The sequence below is a fragment of the Lactuca sativa genome, chromosome 5 (genome assembly GCF_002870075.4).
Source record: "Lactuca sativa cultivar Salinas chromosome 5, Lsat_Salinas_v11, whole genome shotgun sequence".
NCBI lineage: Eukaryota > Viridiplantae > Streptophyta > Magnoliopsida > Asterales > Asteraceae > Lactuca > Lactuca sativa.
Window position 1 is genome coordinate 369,284,186 of NC_056627.2, and position 25,907 is coordinate 369,310,092.

Here is a 25,907-nt window from a genome sequence, read left to right on the forward strand (position 1 = left end):
TCCTATAATTATCTTAATTAGTACGTCTATTAATTATTTCTTTTATCCCTATTCTCGCGTAGATAACATGGTTGGATTCCATCCCTACGGCGACCCGTACTTTCCCAACCAAGGTAACGGAGGATGGCTCGATGCAGAGCTAGAAGAGAATCATCCAATCCCTTTGGATGACGACTTCACAAAGAAATTTTTAGAGGATTCTGACTCCGAACCCGAAGTCAATAACCTACCCCCAGTGGCTCAAATCCCAAACCCTAATCCTCGTCCAGCATTTCAAGGCCCCACACCCCTGTGGGCAACAAACTTGAATAGATGGAGCCACGAACACGGTCAACCCTTACCTTACAACTGAGATCAAAGCTTCTATAACTTGAGTGAGGGAGGCTCAGCGGACAGAGTCCTGCCTATTCTGGTCCGCAGGATTGCTCGTAATGATGATCAGGGTAGAGTGGCCATCAACTGAGTCATGGAAGTTGATGCTGATGCGGGAGTCAATACCATTCGCATTCGCCATCTGGAGTCTTCTTATGAAAGAACTCAGAACCAGAATGCAGCCCTGCAGAGAGATCTTACTGCAACCCAAGCTGAAGTCAGGGAATTTCGAGCTCGACAGGCAACGTATGAAAGACGCATGAGGGATATGGAGCGTCGTCTGGCAGAATCAAGGACTCATTCTAGTGGTTCTCTTCGTAGATAGAGCCTACTCAACTTTCTCTTTTGGACATAACTTAGGTCTATGTAAAAGCTCTAGTTTTAGTGTCCTGTCTATAATAAGACTTTGAACTTGTTAAGTCTTGCTAGGTCTTAATTTTGTCAAAATTTTCCTATCTTAGTGTGATGTAGGACCTACTCGTAGGTCATTTTTCCCGAACTTGCTACATCTGTAATACCAATATTATTGACAGATATCAAATCTCATGGAATATATTATCCAAATGCTTTCATCTTTCTAGTACTAGATCTACAATCAATCATACTTTCAATTGTGTTGTTGAACTATGGAGAGTTAGTCCATGAGTCACTCTCATCATTCTCTCTATTAAATTCTTATCAATATCTTCATCTTTGTGATCTTATAGCTACAAGATGCCTCCACGTCGATCAGCAAGATGTACTACCCCAATAAATCCGAATCAAACTCCTCCTCCTCCTCCTCAATACAGCCCAGCAGCTATCCAAAGTTGCTGTGAATGCGGCTGTTACAGCAGCTCTAGCGCAATTCACCTCAACCGGTACTAGTGGGAGTGGAACTAATGTGCCTCCCACTATTGTCAAAACTCCAGTGCGCTCTAGAGAGTGCTCGTACAAGGACTTCACTGGCTGCAAACCCAAGGCCTTCAATGGAACTAGCGGAATCATTGCCCTCTCACAATGGTTCGATAAAACGGAGTCGATCTTTGAGATGTTCTCCTGTTCGAAAGGGAGCAAGGTAAAATTTGTCGCCTGCACCTTCACGGACCGTGCCTTGACATGGTAGAATAGCCATGTCAAGTCACTATCTCTTATAGTGGCAAATGCTATCGTCTGGAAGCTCTTAAGGAGCTCATGATCAAAGAATACTGCCCGAGGGGCAAAGTACAAAAGTTGGAGCAGGAGCTCTGGAGCCTAACCATGAAGGGCTCCGACATAGTCTCCTACACAGCTAGATTCAGCGATCTGGTAGCGCTATGTCCGGGAATGGTCCCTTCTGAAGCAAAGAAGGTGGAGAGGTATATCTGGGGGTTGGTGCCTCCATTCCAGGGGAATGTACTAGCTTCAAACCCCCGCTACCTTCGATAGTGTCAAGCGATTGGCACAACGGATCATTGACTATGGGGTCCGTACCCCGTCAACAACAACCCTAGCCATCTTAGAACCCTCCAAGGCCACTGATAACAAGCAGAAATTCTGGGATTACAAGAAGAAGAACGCTGCGCAGAAAGCTGCCAAAAAGCAACAAGTCGTAGCGGTTCATGCAGCAATAGTACCTGACGTTGCTGCACCGGTAAAGTAGTACGCTGGAAATTTGCCAAAGTGCAACAACTGCAACTTCCACCACACTGGACCCTGTTGGGAAATGCAGTGCTCTAACTGCAACAGGAAGGGGCACACTGCCCGTTTCTGCAAAGCTCCGGCAAGGACAATCAACTAAGTCCCCGATGTTGGTGTGGGCCAGGCTTGCTACGATTGTGGCGAGGTGGGTCACTACAAAAGGAACTGCCCAAAGGCAAGGAATGCCGGTGGAGTGGGAAGAGTTTTGGCTATAGGCCACGAGGAAGTAGTTGATGACCCTACAGTGGTCACTGGTATATTTCTCCTCGATAACTCTTATGCATGCATTCTGTTTGATAGTGGAGCGGAGACGAGTTTCGTGAACCAAAAATTTGCTCACTTACTTAAGCAACAATCACGAGCACTTAAAGAATTGTTCACTGTAGAAATGGCTAACAGAAAGACTGAGAGCACTAGCAGTATATACATAGGATGTACTCTAACTCTGGATAGTCATTCATTTTCAATCGACATCATGCTGGTCTCAATTAAAAGTTTTGACGTCATTATTGGCATGGATTGGTTGAGTCTGCATCGTGCCGACATCATGTGTTATGAAAAGGTCGTTCGCCTTAATCTGCGTCTAGCGAAACTCTAGTTGTCTACGGCGACAAACCCGGCACGAACCTTCATGTCATCTCGAGTATTCAAGCTCAGAAGTACTTGCGAAAGGAATGTCGTGCATTCATTGATCATGTTGTCGATGTGAGCCAAGAGACGAGAGACATAAAAGAACATTCCAGTAGTACGCGACTTTCCCGACATCTTTCCAGAAGAACTCCCAGGATTACCTCCACAACGTCAAGTCGAGTTCAGATTCGACTTAGTTCCAGGGGCTACCCCTGTAGTCAAATTGCCCTATCGTCTAGCACCAGCTGAGATGTAGGAACTATCCGGTCAACTTAACGAGCTGCTCAGCAAGGTCTTTATTAGACCAACCTTCTCACCCTGGGGAGCTCTGGTCTTGTTCGTGAAGAAGAAGGATAGGTCGTTTCGTATGTGCATCGACTACGGAGAACTAAACAAACTTACCGTCAAGAATCGTTACCCTCTGCCTCGCATAGACGATTTGTTCGACCAACTGCAAGGGGAGAATTACTTTTCAAAGATAGATCTGAGATCCGGGTATCACCAATTACGAGTGTTAGAGGAAGATGTTCCGAAGACAGCCTTCCAAAATCGTTATGGACACTACGAGTTTGTAGTAATGCCATTCGGATTCACTAATGCGCCTGCAATATTCATGGATTTAATGAATAGGGTATGCCATCCTTACTTGGATCAGTTCGTCATTGTATTCATTGATGACATACTTATCTACTCTCGTAGTAAGGAAGAGCATAGTAAGCATCTATGTCAGATCTTGGAAACATTACTATCAGAGAAGCTCTACGTGAAGTTCTCTAAATACGAGTTTTGGATTCGAAGAGTCGAATTCTTGGGTCACATTGTTAGTGAAGAGGGGATTCATGTGGACCCTTCCAAAATAAAGGCCATTGAGAACTGGTTAGCACCGAAGACGCCTACAAAAATTCACCAATTTCTAGGCCTCGCTGGTTACTGTCGTAGATTCATTCAGAACTTCTCTAGGATCGCGAAACCGCTTACAACATTGACCTAGAAGGGCATGGCCTTTGACTGGGAAGAGAAACAAGAGAAGGCGTTTCAAACACTAAAATTATCCTTATGCACCGCACCGATACTATCCCTCCCAGAAGGAATATAAGACTTCGTGGTTTATTGCAATGCATCCAATCAAGGGCTCGATTGTGTTCTAATGCAACGAGGTAAGGTTATTGCCTATGCCTCAGGACAGCTGAAGACGCACAAGGTCAACTACACCACACATGATCTTGATTTAGGAGAAATTATGTTTGCTCTGAAGATCTGGAGAAACTACCTGTACGGTACGAAAATCACTATCTTTACAGACCACAAGCACCTACAACACATATTCGACCAGAAGGAGCTCAATATGAGACACTGACGGTGGGTTGAGCTACTCAGTGACTACGAATTCGAAATTTGTTATCTTTATAGGCCGTTCGCTTCACACCCTGACTGGTTCGCCTGAGTCAGTTTTAGTACCACTTGTGCTTGGCACATCAAATCATGTAGGATCATTAAGTGGTTCTGCCACATACCTACCTTTCACTCTCAATGATGTTTTCTGAGATAGACCTTTTGTTTCATCGGAGTTATCTATCGGTGCTGACTAGAAAAACTCATCGCAACCATCAACATTATCTTCTTCTACTAATGTCGTTAGTTCGGCTGTCTGTTGTTGTGTAACTCCTTGAACAATGTAAACTTTATTTGGAGTTGTCTGGTCTTTTTGATATAGAATGGCATTTTCCATGAGAACTTTAGTCTTGTCTTTTGATGAGCGAGCAAACTCAACAGAGTTTTCAGAAATAAGATTTTTATTGGTTTCAGGTTCGCTCTTGACAAATTCAGAACAGTCCACCTCATCTTCTACAGATATCACACTATCCTCATTGAATTCAGAAGTGTTTTCAATATCAATTTTATTTTCTGAACTTCACTTGGCATTCAAAGAGTCAAATTTCTGTACAGTTTCAGTTTTGAGTTTTAGCTTGTCATTTTCATCCAACAAATTTTTGAGCATGTCCTTATGGTCTTTTGACTTTATAAAGGACTCCATTTTGTCTAGACCAATTTTGTATGAGGGAGAGATATCAACAGAAGAAATAACGTTTTCACAGTTGTATGCATCGACATCGATTTCATCCTCCTTGAACTCAAGGAAGGGTAAAATCATACAATGTATCTTCTTTCCTAAATCACAATTAAGATGCAATGAGTAATGTTGGAATATAATCTTTTAGCAATCAAACAAAAAAACATTCCGTTGTTTCAAAAGCTTTAAATTATCTCTTTGCAAATAAATTGCTTCATCCCTAGATCTAATCAACTCCTTCTCCTTTTGCTCTATCCACATACGCCTCTCCTCACTCTTCGATGAAACCCAGCTGATTTGATCAGTTAGGTTAGAGTTTGTGACGCGAGTTTGAGTTAAACTATCACTTATACTAGAAAATTTAGATTCTAATCCATTTAATTCTTTTTCATAGTTTGTGATGGGGATATTTAAAGAAACAAGAATAGATTGTACCTTCTTGATTAACTCATCGCATTCATTAATCTGCACACTGACAGGTTTCGCTGCAAAACACCTGTCTTCTCGCTCTTTCATTTTGTATCGTCCCCCATCAGTGGTATAAACTCTCATTTGTGACACCTCAGAAGTCACCATCAGACACTTTCCAGCAACGTTTTCTTCTTTCACCAGCAAAGCCCTGCCATGAGTGGGCTTCCGCACTTCTTCATCTTCAGAATCAGTCGACCAAACTTCAACACCACCAAATTCATTGTCAATAGAATTTCCCTGCACAATTAAAGCATTCATAGTGTTATGAGATCCAACTTTCTTCTTCTTGATTTCCTCTAATCGTCGTATGGGATTCGCTTCCTCGTCATCTTCGTCATTCTTTTCTGACTTCTTTCTCAGCATACAATCTTTGGCAAAGTGATTTTTGCCTCCACAGTAGTGACAATTAAAACCTAAGTCACCGTCAAGTTTAGCTTCCTTCTGTGGTTCTTCGGTATGAGAAACACTCTTCGGTTCCTCATTCACCTTCTCAGCACTGTGGCTTCCCTGCCAGTTTCGGTTCTTATTGACTGGGAACCTTCTTTTGATGAACTTCTTGGGATTTGACACCATTAAAGCAAAATCTTTACTAGTGAGATGATATTTAGAAATATCTAAATCTTCTTCTTCTTCAGCAGCATTTTTTCCTTTAGAGATTAGAGCTAATGATCCCATGCTAGAAACCACGTTCGTTTCCTTAGTCACTGCACTCTCATGTGACTTTAATATTCCCACTAGCTTTGCTAGAGAATAAGCCTTGAATTGTTCGTGTGCCTTCACAGTGGACACCATAGCCATCCATTCGGTTCTAAGGCCATTCATAAATGTGACCTTTTGTTCAATGACTTGCCTTTCTATCCCATGCTTTATCATCTTACTAAGGAGGTGATCAAAGCGATCAAAAGCTTGAATAAGCTTCTCTTCAGGCTTCTGCTTAAAGTCACCAAATTATGAGAGCAATAAAGTTTGCATCAATTGTTCAAGATCTTCATCCGTAGAATACAGTTCCTTTAACCTGTCCCATATATCCTTCGCTGTTGTGCAAGAACTTACCAACCGAAACGTGTCCGATTGTAAAGCAAACCTAATCATCCTTAAAGCTTTGATATTGCACTGAAACTTCTCCTTCTCATATTGGGGTATGTCTTTCACATCATTAACGAGTTGATTATACTCCTTTTGAATTTTAACAATTCTTGAAGTGCATGAGTGAGCGAATGGACCAACTATAATTGCTTCCCAGATAAAGTATCCATTATCTTCTGAACTAATCACGTAGTCTTCGAAGTGATGTGTCCAGACCTCATAATCTTGAGTGTACAATATGGGAATCCTTGTCGTCGATCCGATACTATTGGAGATATTAATTGGGTTTGAATGGGAATCATCCATGGACATGATGATGTTCGTTCAAAAACCTGCTTAAGATCATACTTGTAAACAATGTTAGGGTAAGATCGGCTATTAAAGAGCTACGTCAATAGTGAATGACAGATCTAAAAATATCAATTAAAGTGGAAAGACCCTAAGATCTTCTTCAACAGAAGAGATGTGTATGGATTACACAGTCTCCTGCTCTGATACCAATTGATGAGTTAAAAAACTCTTAGATCGATTAGATCTTCAACAGGTTAATTATTAAAGCAAACAAAGAAACACAATAAACATGAGATAGAATCAAAGTAATGCTTAATGATTCAAATGTAGTCACACCTCAGCAGAGCTCGAAAAAGAACTTCCACTGTAGAGGTGAGCTAGGGTTTGTAGTACAATTACCATGAATAATAATGAAAGCGTTAATTACTAAGGATGCATGCATGCACCCTAAATACTAAACCCTAATACAAAAATCATGGTTGGACAGGCCCAAACCTTCTCCCCTAAGAAACATCACAGTGTGAGACTGTGGATCAATTTTTCCCTTCACCATCAGCTTAGTGTCGCCTTCCTTCCTAATTGGCTTGATTGTGGGTCTCTTGCGAATAGCAGCAGCAACCCCCTGATCCATCTTTGCCACTTCATGAATGTAACAATTAGCATACGCTTGATGTGATCAATGATTGGCTCATAATCATTTTCATTGGAGAGTAGAATCTTGATCAGGAGAATCCAATCGTGTGGATTCAGATTTGGCAAATCTGTAAGTGAGACTGTATGGACCGAACCATCAGATCCTCAAGTCACTTTGAACTTGACATTGATGAACTTGCCAGTTGTAGTAGGCTTCAGCACCTTGATAGTTGTGATATTTTTGTTACTCCAGGCTAGGTACTGCGGTTGAGAGAATTCATGATAATATTCCAGCAAGTCTTGATCAACCTTCGGATCTGGAGAGGGAATTGCAACTGTAGGCTCAAAACAGTGAAAGATGAAAGCCTTACGAGTGATTGGCATGTCAAATTGAGAATCTTTAGAATTCTCGACATTAAAAGAGAGAACAGGCTCTAGCCAGTGTGAACTTGGAGCTTCAATAACTTCCTTTCGAAGCCTTTCCAACGTCCATAGAGGAAACTTCAACTTTCTCTAATTGAGCAGATTCACCTCTCTCACCTCATTCTCCTTGTTGATTGCTTTAGTAACCTTTTGCTTAATCTCCTGAGAAGTAGGCTTGGGTTTTAGAATATTTATTATAGGTACCGTATCTTCAATATCCTCAACATCATCCTCATCATCATCAATAATTCCTTTACCCTTATTCTGCATTCCTGAACCCGAAGCATCTTTCCCTTTCGGTTCGGCAACCACTTTTGGTTGTTCAGGTTTCGGGTTTTGAAGTTTCAGAGGTTGGGATGAGATCTTTGTTTGTCCTCCCCCTTGTTGCGGAGTGACAACGGACTCCGGAACACCTTATATCATGCTTAAGATGTCAAGAGCAGGTCGTAGCTTCTCAGCTAAATGGTGTTTGACTGTAATGGTAAGAACTGGATCATGGGCTTCAAGAAGATGGAGAAGAATGGAGTGAACATCCCCAACATAGCTCTTTAGGACGGACCGCTCTGAACGTAGAGCATCAAGGTCCTTGTCCGCTTGATTGAGCTTCAAAGTCTGGGTCTTGAGTTGAGTAGTCTTCAGAGCAAGTTCATCCATTACTCTGCTTTCCAAAGCTAGATCTGCGTGAAGTTGATTTAAGTGTTCATTGACCGAAGCTTGATGTTTGGCTTGATCATAAGAGAGGTTCTGGCGAAGCACCTCAAAAAGCTCCTTTTCCTTTTGAAGCGATTTTGTAAGAGTCTGAACAGAGGCATTAACCGTGTTGGCATTTTGAGCTGCAACACTCTGTAAAGATTCAAGAAAAATATTTGCGTTAGAAATTAGTTTATCGATTTTTTCGGTCGCCTCGATGCAAAATTTCGTTGAAGCATCAATGGTTGATGTGGCTTTGGAGATTGAAGCATCATGATCCTTAACCAATGTGGCCATCATGCCTTTAACAACAGACTCAGAAAGAGAACCTTGAGTAGATGAGGAAGCCATAAGCTTATCTAGCTTCTCATTTAGCTCCTTGAGATGGCGTTTGGTGATAGGGGCATCTTCATCATCATCACTTTGCACCTTGTAAGGACTATAGTAAAACGTATCAAAATCAACATTCTCTCTACCAAGGACAGTATTGGTTTCAGTGGATTGGGTAAGTGATAGAGGTTTGGTAGTAGGAGGGGTTTCGGGTGCTGAAGTGCGAACCCTTGTATCAGATATGTTGGCCGACACTCCAGTGGTGGTAGTGGTTGTAGCTTCTAAAAAGATGGGAGTAGGAATAGGAATGGTGGATGAGGGTTGAGATGTAACGATAGGGGAAATGGGAGGAAGGGAAGTAGGAATAGAAATAGGTGAAGGAGAAGGTGCTTGGGAATGAATGAATACCTCAGGCGTAGGAGAACGAGAAGGTGTACAACCTCGAACCAAACCTTCATCTTCGGAGATTTCGCTCTCAGAAACGCTTGCATTGAGAGGTTGATAACCAGATGGTAAGTATTCAGAGTCGGAGTCACTTGAGGATTGAAGAATAAGCCTTCGAGCAGGTTTCTTGAGCTTGTTCTGCTTAGGTTGGGAAGGAGCTGCCTTCTGTGATTTTCGCTTCTTTGGAGAGTTAACCTTTGAAACTTTGCCTCCTTTCTCTCCCTTTATGCCCTATTGTTTCTTGCCCCTTTTTTGCAGGTTTGTCTGCTTCATCAATTGACTTCAACATTTCAGGGGTTAGTTCCCTGGGACCAGATGACGGAAGCTTCTTGTACTCCTGAATAAGCTTGCTTGCAGGAGACACACACACATACATTGAATCTGGGATTGAGCCAACGAAGATAAATTTTGAAGGATGAGTGACAATGATGTTTGTGGTATGGAATGTAGCAATAGAGGACAGTAGAGAATATGCCATAATGGGAATGTGAAAACGCTCCATTATTGATTGAGTAATAATGGTCCAAAACCTAGCACATGAAATTTTTTTATGGCGTGAAGCTGATGACGAACTTTGGAAGAGCTAAAGCCATAAAACTGAACCATAATCAAGGTTGATTTCGTGGTACAACCCATAAAGCAAAGTCATGAAAGATTTGTTGGCACCATCGGATCCTGCGCTCCTTTCTGAAAGCCCTTTGAAGAGTAGGGTGAACAGCCCATTCCATTGAGGAAGAAGGCATGATTTCTTGAACCTTGTGACAGTGGTTAGGTTTCAATCTACCCCAGGTTGTAAAACATCGTGAAAAGATGACCATTAGAGATTGAATCAGGATTCACCATCTAGGCATCATATGTGAGCCCTAGCAATGAACAAAATCTGTTCTTGGAGATGGAGGCCTTCTGGTTGAGGACATCAAAATAAATCTTTTCTACACCCTTGTCGTAAGTAGCAGTGGAATAGACTTGAGAGAGACGATACATTGAAACAACTTCCACCTTCGATAAAGCTTTGAAGAGTGGCGAATTTTTGAGACATTCAACCACATGATACATGTAGGTATCGTAGAGGAATAGAGTAAGGTCGATTAGCAAGTTCTGGTTTGCCTTGATTGTGAGAAGAGTGGAGCATGTAGAAGTTTCTTGAACAGACGAAGACTCTGCCATTGTTGAAGCTTGAGGAAGAGGAAGATGAACAGTGATAGTTGAATCGCCAGAAATTGCCTTTTTGCTTGAGAGAGTATACGTTCGGTAAAGAACAAGATCACGGTACCAAAAACCCTTATATACGATTTCGTGGAGAGAGAAAAATCAGGGGTAATGATTCCTTTAATTTGGGAAACGACGCCTAAAAAGGTGTGATTGGACAACTGGCAACCCCGATAAAGCAACTAATGACGCATGCTTAGGTAACTGTTCAAATTCTCATGCCTTTTCAATCTTATCCCTTTTTTTCAAATCCCAATCGATTAAGCTTCTGGTGACTCATCTCTTTAATCTTTTAATAAAATCGTTATCTCCATAAATAACCGAAAGCATATAACTGATTTCATCCCTTGCTTTGAAAATCACCGCATATCATCGTTAGGAACCAAAGCTATATATTTATGAATAGCTTGTGAATAATTTGACTAGATTTTTAGAAAATCCAAGATTTTCGTGCAAGATAGTGTCAAAGATAAAGAAATAAAAACAAATTATTTGTGGGATTTTGTGATGTCATAAAGGACATAAAGCAGTTGATCCCAGGCACGAATCGCTTCCTTCAAAATCTAAATAGACTTCAAAGTGCTTGTATGGATTCCCGTTGAATTACGATCAAGTACTTGCTGAGAAGTATTGAAAGACATCTTTTATAAATAAGGCTATTAAGGGTGGCTTTCACTTCAATTCAGATTTCGGTACTTGACATAAGACCGAAATGGAATGAAGTACTTGTGAGACCAATGTGGCCTATTAAACAAGTAGGTATATCTTTTTTAGTGACTTGTTGACATGAAACAATTAGAAATCTCAACGAAAAAAATTAAAACTGGACCCTTTGGGAAGAAAAGTCTTGGTGATATACATTTTCATAAGGATCTCTCACAAGTATACGAGATTTCAAGGTACATCCACAAAAGTGGTTTCGTTAATTCAAGATGAAAGTTAGAACATTTATTTGTTCACCGTCAAAGCATTATAGGTATTGAATTTTGGGTTCCACTTAGCACGTAGTGACACGAAACTTAAATCATAAACACAGAAGTTGTGTAACGATAAACCTCAGTGGTCGTGCTGAGAGTCTCAAGGGTTACAATTATGGAATGAATGATTAATGGAGAATAAGATTAAGGGTGTTTAAAGAATGAATGTACCTCTGCTATAAAACAGGACCAAGCAGAAAAACTCTTAAATGATGTTAGAGTAGAGTTAGGTAGCTCATAATGAGAGTGAATTTGTCAGCCTAATTGGGAAGACATGATTGGTATTTATCAAGTCATTAAGGCTTCACTCAAAATCTTTAGAGGTTTAGGTCAACATACAACAACATGCTTCTAGGGACACATAGCTAATTTTAAAGATAAAGAATTATATCTGTCCAACTCCACCATTAAGAAAGTTCCTTATTGATTAGATAAAGACTGAATAATAAAGAAAAACATTTTTGAATTATGGTTTGCATTTTCTGAAAAGAAATAAAAACAAAAATGAAAAATATTTTTGGATTTTATAGGATTTTCTGAAAAAGAGATAAAAACAGAAAAAATATATATATTTTTGGATTTTATGAAAATAAAAGGGAAAAACATAAAATAAATTATAAGAAAAGAGTGTGTACATACTATACAACTGAAACCATCACTTGAAAAATGAGAAGCGAACTGAGCCCAGTTAGACCGAACCCGAAATAGACCTAGCGTTCGGTTCATTTCGCTTCCCAAAAGAACCGAACCCGAAATGGACCGAGCGTTCGCTCTATTTCGCTTCCAAATTTTATTGAGGCAAAAGTGACTTTGGTACAGATTCAGCTTCCATCATTCCTAAGCCTTGTAGGATTTTATTAAAACTGGTTTCAGGCAAGGCTTTAGTAAAGATGTCAGCCAATTGATCAGTGGTTCTTACAAAATGAATTTCTACATTACCGTCTTCCAAATGATCTTTGATGAAGTGATACCTCAGTGCTATATGTTTCGTCTTTGAGTGTTGCACTGGGTTATGAAAAATCCCAATTGCGCTCTCTGAGTCACAATATAGTGGGATTTTCTTCATGTTTAGGCCATAGTCTCGAACTTGACTTTGTATCCAAATGACTTGAGATGTGCACGATGCTGCAACTATGTATTTAGCTTCGGCAGTTGAGAGTGAGACACATGTTTGCTTCTTTGACTGCCAGCTAACCAGTTTGCCACCGAGAAATTGGCATCCTCCAGTGGTACTCTTTCGGTCCAGTCCACATCCTCTAAGATCAGCATCTGAGAATGCTTGGAAAAAGAAACCTGACTTGGCTAGGTACCATAGACCGAGTGAAGAGGTTCGCTTCAGGTAAAGGAAGATATTCTTCACAACTAGCAGATGAGGTTCGTGAGGATTAGCTTGAAACCTAGCACAATAGCAAACAAAAAACATTACGTCTATACATCGGGGACCCTATCATTTGACGATAGAGGGTCATGTCAGCATCCGATTTGTCTAGAGAAGGTGTTAACTTTGTGCCAAACGTCATTGGAACCTTTACTTTTGAATCTCCCAACATTCCAAACTTGGAAAGCAAGGCCTTTATGTAAGCCTCTTGATTAATGAAAATGTCTTCGGGTCCCTGTCTAATATTCAAGCCAAGGGAAAAGTTAATCGAACTCATTGAGCTCATTTCAAATTTAGTATCCATCAACTTCCTAAAGTCAGTTGTTAAGCTAGGATTTGTGGAGTCAAAGATAATGTCATTGACGTAAATTTGAACTATAATAAGGTGGTCACCCTCTTTCTTACGAAAGAAGGTTGGGTCAACCGAACCTTGTTTAATGTTAGACATTTTAAGAAATCTAGTTAGAGTTTCATATCATGTCCTTGGTGCCTGCTTGAGACCATAGACAGCCTTGTCCAGAATGTAGCAGTGATCTGGATACTTCTTGTTTACAAAACCCGGTGGTTTCTCTACATACACCGTCTCTTCTAGTTCTCCATTTAAGAAGGCACACTTCATATCCATTTGGAATACTTCAAAATTCTTGTGTGCAGCATAGGCGAGAAAAATACGAACTGATTCTAGTCGTGCCATGGGAGCGAAGGTCTCTTCGTAATCAATGTCTTCTTCTTCACAATAACCTTTCACAACTAATCTTTCCTTGTTGTGAATTACATTTCCTTCCTTGTCCATCTTTTTCCTGAAAACTCATTTTAGTCCAACCACAACAGCATCCTTTGGTGTTGGATACAGTCTCCACACTTTGTTTCGCTCGAACTCATTGAGTTCGTCCTGCATCGCATATACCCAATCAGAATGATCAAGTGTAGTGTTGATCGTATTCGGTTCAACCTTGGAGACGAACGAATTAAACATGCAAAATTCTACTTTTGAGAATAGTGCAGTTTGTTTCGCTTTCAGTTGTGATCGTGTAAGAACTTTTTCTGATGGTGCACCAATAATTTGTGTTTGAGGATGATCTTTGGTCCATTTGGAGAGTGGTGGGTAGTTAGGATCATAAGAGGGATCCAATTCAGCATCCACTTCTTCTTCGAGTTCTGATTGAATATCATCATCGTTTGAATTTGCATTCTCCCCCTCGAACGATGATACTTCCTCAGCTTCAGGCTCATAATTTTCCCCCTGTACCTGACTTTCGGTTGTTGATGATGATGGACTCTCCCCCTGGAATAATGAATCTTGGTTATTTGGAGAAGACGAACTCTCCCCCTGAACATAAGAACTATCACTTGACTTAGGTTGTTCGGTTGATGGTGGTTGTTCTTATGTCATTTTCTTTGCAGCATCATCGATTATCTTCTTCAGGTTGTCGACCTGGTTATCTGCAACTTTTGATTCAGAGTGAATAGCCTTTTCTGGTTCATCGAACAGCTGCATGTATTGCTCAAAGAAGTTTGAGATTGGTATCGTAGCCTGACCAGATTTAGGAAAAATCTCCTCCACAGAACCTTCGGCTGTCTTCAGTTTCTTAACGTAGTTATCATCGAAGGTGACATAGTAAGTCTCTTTGATTTTCTTTGAATGCTTGTTTAATACTCGGTATGCTTTGGAGTTTAACGAGTAACCCAGAAAGATTCCTTCATCTGCTTTGACGTCAAACTTGTTTTGGTGCTCTTCTGAATTAAAGATGAAGCATCTAGAACCAAACACATGGAAAAACTTTACATTAGGCTTTCGGTTGTTCAAGATCTCATATGGAGTTATGGAAAAGCGTTTGTTGAGATAGGATCTGTTCGGTGTGTAGCAAGCAGTAGCAATGGCATCTACCCAGAAATACAAAGGTAGAGAAGCGAAGCTAAGCATGGTTCGTGTTGTTTCACATAGAGATCGGTTTCGCCTTTCGACAATTCCATTCTGCTGTAGAGTATACAAAGTTGAGAAGTTATGAGTTGTCCCCTTTTCTGCAAGAAAATCTTCAAATTCTTTGTTCTTGAACTCCAACCCGTTGTCTCTTGTGATGTTTTGAACTACCTTTCGCAGTTGAACTTTTACCTGCTTGATAAAGAGTCTAAGCTTCGGAATAGCCTCTGATTTCTGCCTAAAAAAGAACACCTAGGTAAATCGAGAGAAATCATCCACTATAACGAGTATATACCTGTTACCACTAATGCTCTCGATTGAAGATGGACCACATAGATCAATGTGAAGTAATTCTAGTGGTTCAATAATATTTGTGTTGACTCGAGAAGGGTGACTTTGTCGACTTTGTTTTCCCATTTCACAAGCAGCACACAAGGGTTCTTTATCAAACTTCAGAACTGGAAGACCTCGAACATGATCTCCAAGCACTAACTTGTTGATGTCTTTGAAGTTGAGATGGGAGAGTCTCCGATGCCAAAGTCAGCTTTCGTCTGAATGAGCCTTTGTTAGCAACCAAATTGTTGGTTTTCCTCATATGGGATTGAGATTCAAAGGGTACATCTCTCCTTTTCGCTTTGATTTCAGTAGAATACTGTTCGTCTTCTTTTCAATAATCTCTGAGCCATCGTCATCGAATGAAACCTTTAACCTGGTACCAACCACCAATTGAGAAACACTGATGAGTTCGTGTTGTAGACCTTCAACGTACGCCACTTTTCGTATCGAGAAATCACCATTGGTGATTATACCATAACCTTTGATTGTGCCGAAAGAATTATTACCATACTTGACACTTCCATCATCTTGAAAGGACCGAAATTCCCTCAGCTCTTCCTTTCTTCCTATCATGTGACGCAAGCAGCCACTGTCTATGTACCATTCATCATCGAACTGCTCGTCACGTATAACCTGCAAAAATTAAGAAGATTTAGGAACCCAAAGTTTCTTGGGTCCTTGTGAGCCTTTTACAGGAAAGGGAATTGTAAGAGAGACATCAATGAAAAAGGTTTTTTTTTTATTAATGTTGTTTCATATTTCCTTTTATGGTGAAAACTTTGATTCTATTAGATTTAAGCGCTTCAGTTTCAGGTTTCGAATTGACGTTAGTTGTCTTTCGGTTCTTCACTTTGGATTCAAACGTCATCTTCTTTTCATCTTCCGGAAAGAGCTTTCTTTTTCCCTTTTGATCATTTTGTGAGTAAGAGTGAGAATGAGAAAGATGAGACTAGGGAGCAGTATTAAGATTTTGATCATTGCCCTTACTTGGTTGAGAGCCGAAACTACCTTCCCTTCGGTTTCTCTCAATGGTTGATTTAGGACTGAAACTATCCTTTCGGTTTCTCACAACTTGAGATCCTAAACTTCTTTTCCGGTTATCGTCCGTCTGATGACCAAAACTTCTCTTTTGGTTGCTATGCATTTGTGGACCGAAGCTCTGTTTCCGGTTATCTTGATTTTGAGGACCGAAACTCCTCTTTCAGTTGTCTTGTTTCTGAGGACCGAAACTCTTCTTTCGGTTGCATTGTTTCTGATGATCGTGAGAAGCTGATGTTGCTTTTGCTTCTTCTTTTGACTCATAAGCCTTTTCATGGCGAGTGTAATTGGGGTTTTGAGATCGCAAAAAATGCTTCCTTTCAATAAGATTCTTTTTGAATCTCAAATTTTGTTGATGCTTTCTTTCTAACACTTGTTTGGTGTTTTATGGATGATTGCCTTTCACTTCGGTACTTGAGCATGATTTTCGCTCTTTAGCGAAGAGGTTTCGCTTGACACCCTGACTGGTTCGCCTGAGTCAATTTTAGTACCACTTGTGCTTGGCACATCAAATCGTGTACGATCATTAAGTGGTTCTGCCATATATCTACCTTTCACTCTCCATGATGTTTTCTGAGATAGACCTTTTGTTTCATCGGCGTTATCTATCGGCGCTGACCAGAAAAAATCATCGCAGCCATCAACATTATCTTCTTCTACTAATGTCGTTAGTTCGGTTGTCTGTTGCTGTGTAACTCCTTGAACAGTGTAAACTTTATTTGGAATTGTCTGGTCCTTTTGATATAGAATGGCATTTGCCTTGAGAACTTTAGTCTTGTCTTTTGATGAGCGAGCGAACTCAACAGAGTTTTCAGAAATAAGATTTTTATTGGTTTCAGGTTCGCTCTTGACAAATTCAGAATAGTCCACCTCATCTTCTACATATATCACACTCATGTCATCATCCTCATTGAATTCAGAAGTGTTTTCAATATCAATTTTATTTTCTGAACTTAACTTGGCATTCAAAGAGTCAAATTTCTATACAGTTTCAGTTTTGATTTTTAGCTTGTCATTTTCATCCAACAAATTTTTGAGCATGTCCTTATGGTCTTTTGACATTATAAAGGACTCTATTTTGTCTAGACCAATTTTGTATGAGGCAATAACGTTTTCATAGTTGTATGCATCGGCATCGATTTCATCCTCCTTGAACTCAAGGAAGGGTAAAATCATACAATGTATGTTCTTTCCTATATCACAATTAAGATGCAATTGAGTAATGCTGGAATATAATCTTTTAGCAATTAAACAAAAAACATTCTGTTGTTTCAAAAGCTTTAAATTATCTCTTTGCAAATAAATTGTTTCATCCCTAGACCTAATCAACTCCTTCCTTTTGCTCTATCCACATTGAAAAAAAAAACAACAAAAGGAAGTGGGGTTTTTTTCGAGGAAAAAAAAGTTTGTTTTTTATATATTAACATGAATCTCTATGGAAAGATGACGAAAAATCGTAAACAACAGTATATTCGGCTTTTTTCGATAAAAAACATGGCCTAAAAAAATTTAAACGGATAAAATAATTGGGTTTTTTTTTGTAAAGATGTGAGTTTTTTGTTTAATCTAGTGTATGTGCATCTAATGTATAAGTGTACATGCATTCCTTTGGCAGTTGATCATTGTGATTTGCGACGCTCACGATTGGTTCATAGGTTCGTTGTTAATCTTATATATATATATATATATATATATATATATATATATATATATATATATATATATATATATATATATATATATATATATATATATATATATATATATATATTAGATGAATGTTGGCGCGTTGCGCAGAAACACCTACATAGTTGAAGTCTTTACAAATATACGTTTTTTAAATATAACAATAACGTTGTTGTTAAATTTGATATAATAATTTGTATACTAAATTGATATATTTTATTGATTATTTTGAATTATATGATAATATATAGATTTATTATAATTGCATAATCTCAATCATTTGAATGACTTGTACTCGTGAGTTACACATGAATAAATTCAAATATAATATATGGTTTAATGTTATCTATAGTTGTTGTTATTGTTAATTAAGTTTTTAAAATTTATTTACTTGATGTTTTAATTTCTGTCATTATAATTATTTAAAACAACAAACATTGTTTTTTGATTTTAAAGGTAACAATATAATCATTTATATAGAGTTATTTTTAAGTACTGTTACTATAAGTTATTTTAAACTACTTATTTGAAATAACGATTATAAAAATATCTTTACGAATTATTTTAATTAAATTAATATTACAATTTAGTTTTTGCATTTATCACTACATTTTATCACTTTTAACTATTTATAAAATATTCTTTGGTTTTTTAGATGGAACTGGAATTTATATTTAAGTTGACATTGTAATGTTATATTTAAAATAACAATTTAAGTATTATGTCTAAACTGTTCAAAAGTTGTAGCTTTAAACTGAGAATGGTTTACATACAACATATTAAATTTAATAAATTAAGTATAATATGTTAAAAGTTAAAAACATAACTTTATAAGTAGAAGTAAAAATATTATTTTAAAATTGAAATTTAGTATATTTATGATTACACTTTAGGTTTAATATTTATTTAACTATATTAACCAACTTATAATCATTATTAGAAAAACACTACAATTAATCACTTTTAACTATTTTCTTTCGGTTGTTTAAGTTAAACTAAAATTTATATTTAAGTTGATCTTGTAATGTTATATTTAAATTCATAATTTATGTATTTATACAAATTGTTAGAAAATTGTATCTTTAAAATAATAATGGTTTACATCCAAAAATATATTAATTATAATAAATTAAGTATAATATGTTAAAATTTAAAAACATCACTTAATAAGTCGAAGTATATATATTATTTTAATATTGAAATTTAGTTTATATATGATTACACTTTAGGTTTGATATTTATTTAACCTTATTAGCCAATTTATAATTATTATTATAAAGAAATTGAAAAGTCATGGGAGTTTCAAATGAATGTGGTGAAAGAAAGAAAATGCATGAGAGTTTCAAATAAATGTGGTGAAAGGAAACATGTTTCCTTTATAATATACTAGGCAAATGCCCGCGCGTTGCGCAAAAACACCTATATAGTTGAAGTCTTTACAAATATATGTTTTTTTTTTAAATATAATAATAATGTTGTTGTTAAATTTGATATAATAATTCGTATACTAAATTGATATAATATATTGATTATTTTGAATTATATGATAATATATACATCTATTATAACTGCATTATCTCAATCATTTGAATGACTTCTACCCACGACTTACATATGAATAAAATTAAATATAATATATGGTTTAATGTTATTTATAGTTATTGTTATTGTTAATAAAGTTTTTAAAATTTATTTGCTTAATGTTTTAATTTCTTTCATTATAATTATTTAAAACATCAAATATTGTTTTTTGATTTTAAAGATAACAATATAATCATTTATATAGAGTTATTTTTATCTGTTGTTATTGTAAGTTATTTTAAACTACTTATTTGAAAACTTTTAACGATTATAAAAATATCTTTAGAAAATATTTTAGTTAAATTGATATTACAATTTAGTTTTTGCATTTATCACTACAATATATCACTTTTAACTATTTAATAAATATTTTTTGGTTTTTTTTTAAGTGGAACTGAAATTTATATTTAAGTTAACACTGTAATGTTATATTTAAATTAACAATTTAAGTATTTTGTTTAAATTGTTCAAAAGTTGTAGCTTTAAACTGATGATTGTTTACATACAACAACATTTCAAATCTAATAAATTAAGTATAACATTTTAAAAGTTAAAGACATAACTTTATAAGTAGAAGTAAGATATTATTTTAAAATTTAAATTTAGTTTATTTATGATTATACTTTAGGTTTGATATTTATTAAACCTTATTAACCAACTTATAATCATTATTAGAAAGACACTACAATTTATCACTTTTAACTATTTACAAAATATTTTTTGGGTTGTTTAAGGTAAACTAAAATTTATATTTAAGTTGACTCTGCAATGTTATATTTAAATTAATAATTTAACTATTTTATACAAATTGTACCAAAATTGTATCTTTAAAATGACAATCGTTTACATCCAACAATATATTAAAACTAATAAATTAAGTATAATATGTTAAAAGTTAAAAACATAACTCTATAAGTAGAAGTAAATATATTATTTTAATATTGGAATTTAGCTTATATATGATTACACTTTAAGTTTAATATTTATTTAACTTTATTAACCAACTTATAATTATTATTAAGAAGAAATTGAAAAGTCATGGGAGTTTCAAATGAATGTGGTGAAAGGAAAAATGCATGGGAGTTTCAAATGCATGAGGTTCAAGGAAAAATAGTAGCTTTATAAGATATATATATATATATATATATATATATATATATATATATATATATATATATATATACTAGGTTACAACCCATGGAAACCATGGGTAAGTAAGAAAAAAATATTGATAATTAAAATTATAATAATTTTATCCAACATAGGTTAACAAACTACACTGTTTTGTTATAAAGGATTTCGATTGATTTATGTATCCACCATTAACAATGATTCAAAGTAAACAATATTTATCACCATTAAATTTTTATATATTGAATTATTAGCCAAACTCCTCATTAGATATAAAGTAAAACTTTGAATTTTGTCAAACTAACAACATGGTGATCGTTTAAGTTTAACCAAAACCTATTAAAACACATCTTATTTATTCAAAACCTAATTTACTAATTGGGTTTTTAAAAGCAAGTATTTATATGATGTATCATGTCTGTTTCCTGTAAAGATTTCATATGGGTAATTCTAAAATTATCAGACATAACTAGAGCTAATTTACCTGTTTAATTACTTTTAAATAGAAGAAAGCTAAGATGGTCATTTATCACATTCAACGTCATAATTGCCCGTTTACCATGTAAAATTCTTATTGTATATATTTATCGAGTGGAAAAACACAAATTTAATTCTATCATAAACCAAACTAATATAACACAAAAAAATATGAATGAGGATGAAGGAGTTACCGGTGGATAGTGCGATCTATAATCCGTATTTGGCCCTCTTTACTACAAACATTAACGGACTTTGTATCAAAATATGAATCTAAGATCCTAACCATTCTTGGTTCCATAGAAAAAAAGGGCAAAGTAGATGATAAGTTCAGAAATTTCATCATATACCCGTAATTTCCTTATTTATTGATAAGGGATAAATTGGAAAATTACTGAAGACAGTATCATGGAACAACCCCATGTCAAGATCTCTAATTCACTAATTTAATTTCAATATAATGACAAATTCACTCTAAACAACTATTTAAACAAACCTAAAACAACCTTAAATATGAGTATGACCAAGATGCCCCTCTTTAGTACCTTTACTACAAATACTACACTTTTTACTTGTTTATCAGATCATATATAGGCTCCCAATCTCATTTCCTCGAGTATCTCAATCCGGTGTCTCTGTTCACTTTGAGCTGCAAAAGGCATGGTCAAAGTACGTACAAGTTACATTAGAAAAGGCCAAGGCTACTGAAACTATTTGCAATAAGTAACTAACACATATTCAAGATGGATGGTCATGAAGTCCTTGACTTTGAAACCTCCATGTCCATACACAAAAAAGGAAATCATTTCATCTACATCTTAAAGATTATAAAGTAAGACCCTACCCACTATCTTGTTGATAAATAATCGAAGACACACCAAAAATGTTTTAGCCATAATCAAAAAACCAATAGGAGTGAAAATCACAAAATTTTGAAATGAAATTAACAAAATTGAGCATCCTTAACTAAAGAGGGACGAATGAAGCACCAGCAACTCATGTCATACTTCAAGTATTAGTTCCATGCCGCATATGTGATATGCAGATACAAAATAAGAATAATCTAAAAACAAAACCATGTAGGTGAACTTGCACCACATAATACCACCTTACCCCTGACATATCATGAATCTTGTAATACTCAGAAGGAACACCAATGAGATATGTATTATTTTGCGAACATAACTTAAAAATTTGGGGGACTTTGAGAGCAGATTCATCAAACAAAATTCCCCATTATCTAAGAGTTCTAGAAAAACCTATTCCAAGGTAATACAAACGTTTGTCAAGAATCGGACCAAAACCATCTCTTTTTGTTAGATTAAATCAATATACGAAATTATTATATTTTCAATTTTTATAGTAAAAGAAAAAGCAGATGATCATCAAAGCTTCTTATTATCATCCCTAATTTGAAACGGTCAACTCATGTACAAAACGAACAAATTAACAACAATTGTCGGACGATACATACTACAAATTCATATCACTTTGTTTCAGAGCCATTCAAGAGAAAGAGAAAAAAGAACCCAATTTCTTGAACCATCTAACAAAAAATGAAAACCCTAGTCGCGATTTTTAGGGGAAAAAAACAAATATCAAAATTCGTAGTCAAAGGAAGGCGAGCTTCATCTGTGTTGATTAGGTCGGTACAGTGGAATTCTTCGGTTTAAAGGAAGCAGACAACTTCCATGTCTAGGGTTTTCAAATGAGATGTGAGCGATACGGGATCTGATCAAACAGCAACAGACAATTATAAAACCATGATTTTTTAGGATTTAGTTGTTGATTTATTTTTGCCTTCTTGCTAACGTTATAGGATGTATGGTTGTTGAAATTGATGAGGAGATACATATATGAGCGGGAAAATAAAAAGTTGGAGATGTAATAAGAATTGAATTGAACGGAATCAGAAAACCTGAAAGATTTTAAGTAAAGAACTGAGCGGGAATAGGAAAACCTGAAAGATTTTTGAGTTCTGTGATACCTTAAATTGAGGACTCATTCTTTAAATTTGAATTGATACAAGGGAATGAGCAAGATATAAGGGATGAAGGGTTTTAAAACTAAAGGGCATATTAGTCGGTTCACATTGAAAAATTTCTAAGATGAAAAGAAACCACATGTACAAAAAGTTATATATATATATATATATATATATATATATATATATATATATATATATATATATATATATATAATATGAGAGAGAGAGAGAGAGCAAAATGTTCCTTGGTTGTCTATCGACATTTAGCCGTGACAGGGAGTGTTAGTTTTTCGTCCTAGGAGGTTGTCTTATAACGTTGTTAAGAGAATAGGCGCTGTTAGTTGTGGGTGCGTGCATTATGTGGGTTCCATCATTAGTTGTGTTGTAAACTTGGTTATTGTACGAAGAAATTAAATCTCCTCCTACTTTCCTTCCTACGTATCTTCTTACCCATTTGAAATGATAACAAGTATATTAAAATATCATTAATTTTATCTAAAGATGACACATGTCACCATTTTAAATGGGTAGGAACATAAGTAGGAAAAGAATGTAGGGGGATAAAGACCACATTTATTACATTGGTCTGTAATTTGATATTGAACCTTTATAACCAAAATAGTAAAATATTCAAATGCAGTAAGTAATTACGAAAGACTGTTCATAGTTGATATGTTGGATTGAATATTTGAGGTTATATATATGACTGAATAACTTTAACTACTTTGTTGTTACTAAGTATATGATAAAGACCACATTTATTACTTTTTGACTAAGCACATCCTACACCACTGGGCTTGACCCATTCATTCAGCAATGGCCGTTATTGTTTCTTTAGGTTAGCAATGATAAAGATCACATTTATTACTTTGACTAAGCACATCCTACATGCACCACTGGGCATGACCTATTCGTTCAGCAATGTCTTCTTTAGTTTAGCCAAAACCAATCCATTAGTATCAAGTCTCAGATGGACCCCTTACAAAAATATCCGAAAAACTATATTTAAGGATAAAAAGATGCCATTAATTGTTCGTTATCAATGACATATATAGTTCTAACAAGACATGCAAAATACTGAAGTTTTTTTAGAAATGTTTGATTTATCATTTTAACACAAGAAGATCTCATCATGATTCATGAAACAAGAATCGCTACTACTATTCACACTTCTTAGTATTCACAATCACAGTACATGAAAGGAAAAATCATCAGAAACTAAGAACCAATATCCATCAAACACATTCGAACAGACTAAATAAAGTATATTGATAATCTAAAAACTAACGACAATCATAATCTTACTTACCCTGAAACTAACGAAAAGTTACAAAAGTAGTAATAAATAATACATAACATAGTCTAGTTGAATAGATTACTGCTGCTCATATATATATATATATATAGTTTTGACCCGGGCCAATTTCTTTGAGAGTGGAGTTTGTTTTTGTTTGTTTGTTTAAGACAGGGACTGATACGTTTTGAGGAGTGGAATGAGAGAGCCACTTAGGTGAAGGGACATCACCTCATTGGTGGACCCCACGAGCTTGCCGCCTATGTATACAGCTGGCACAGGGGATGAACTACAGCCTTGCTTAAGGAGAGCCTTCTCCATCTCCCTTCCTTGAGGATCTTTATCTATTTCATAGACTACAGGATTCACCCTAAGTTCATGGAAGAGAATGGTGACAGCATAACACAAGCAACAAGTGCTCTTGGTGAAGATCACAACTCCATTCTCAGATGTCAATGCTTTTATCTTCTCCATCTCAACTGATCACTCAGATCAAAATCCAATTCAGACTATGATCCGATTGGTTGGGAATTGGTAATAGGAAATTAAGAAGAGGGAGATGATGAGATTTGGTTGAAGTTGTAGGTTTCGTGCCACTTGTATTTATATGAAACTTTGAAAGCTGGGTTGGGGCCTGTGGGTGCTTTACTTAGATGCTTGAAGACTAATAAAAGTGTCTTTGAAAGATGGATGCTCTTTTTGTGCCCAAAACGGTGGAACAACTTGAGCACATATATTCTTCTTGCAAACAAATTACAACCATATGATACATCGATTAAATGTTTTGAATCATGATTAAGTGGCTAATTAGCATGTTTGTTTGACGTGGGCAAGCTCAAGACCGTGGGTTAGACCACTCCACATCCTAGGGGCGTGAGTACTGAGCAGTACACGAAAAAGCTTAAAGTTGAGAAGGGCCGGTCAATATTGTTTCAAACAGATTCTTTCCTATATATTCTCAGGGTAAAAGGATTGGGAATGAGATTGCATTTTGGTGGGCTAGCTATGATATTCTTCTTTATATTACCACCAACGTCCTTACATTCATTCAAACATGCGAATCTTGTTTCAAGCTCAGTTAGTCTGAACTCAGTTGAAGTACTAAAAATGCATTTTAAGAAAAACAAATATTTCATTACTTTGTACTTCCTTATGAGGAGTCGACATATCTAGGGAAGCAGTTGGGCAACCCCTGGAAACGTTTCTTGTACTAGTTAATATTCGACCCTCTCTCCTGGTCTAAAATTCTAGCAAATTAAGATCACATACTTGTGCACACAAAAGGCACCTCTACATGTTCACTTTTCAATATGTGGTGCTAGCAACCACTTATGCAAATTTTCATATGTGGACTTCCACAAAGATCAATCAACAATAACATGTAGACGCTTAAGTACAGAGATATTATAAATCTGCCACTAAACTTCAAATATGCAAGCAAAAAGAAATATAGAAAGCCATGATGATCTTCAAAGTACCAACTTAACTATGATTGAAATGATGAGCTAGACATTCATAGTAATCATACATCTGGAAACATCAGTTCCAAAAGTTGATGTTGTGGAAAACAAGAGTTGCTCACTTGTCATGTCGAACAAGCACTACAAGAAAAGTGTTTATTAGTGACCAGTTTTTTAGTGACAACCCAAAATCTGGTCACTAACAAGATCATTTAGTCACCACATCTTAAGTCGTCACTGAGATTTTATAATGTTCTAAATTTAGTGACCAATACTATGATAGTGGTCACCGACTGGTCACTAAAATGTATAATAAAAGTAAATTTTGTGGT

The 25,907-nt window shown here is 36.2% G+C and overlaps 1 protein-coding gene across 1 annotated transcript; it reads right to left on the reverse strand.

Annotated features, from left to right (window-relative positions):
- Positions 1 to 24,069: 24,069 nt before the first annotated feature.
- On the reverse strand, positions 24,070 to 24,676 carry LOC111892731 (glutaredoxin-C13). The gene has a single exon (XM_023888784.3). It carries the CDS (start codon positions 24,587 to 24,589, stop codon positions 24,281 to 24,283), a length of 309 nt encoding a protein of 102 aa, XP_023744552.1. The 5' UTR covers positions 24,590 to 24,676; the 3' UTR covers positions 24,070 to 24,280.
- Between the last annotated feature and the right edge of the window lie 1,231 nt (positions 24,677 to 25,907).

Coding starts and splice junctions, on each gene's coding strand:
- LOC111892731 (XM_023888784.3), bottom strand. CDS start 24,589: ATGGAGAAGATAAAAGCATTGACATCTGAGAATGGAGTTGTGATCTTC.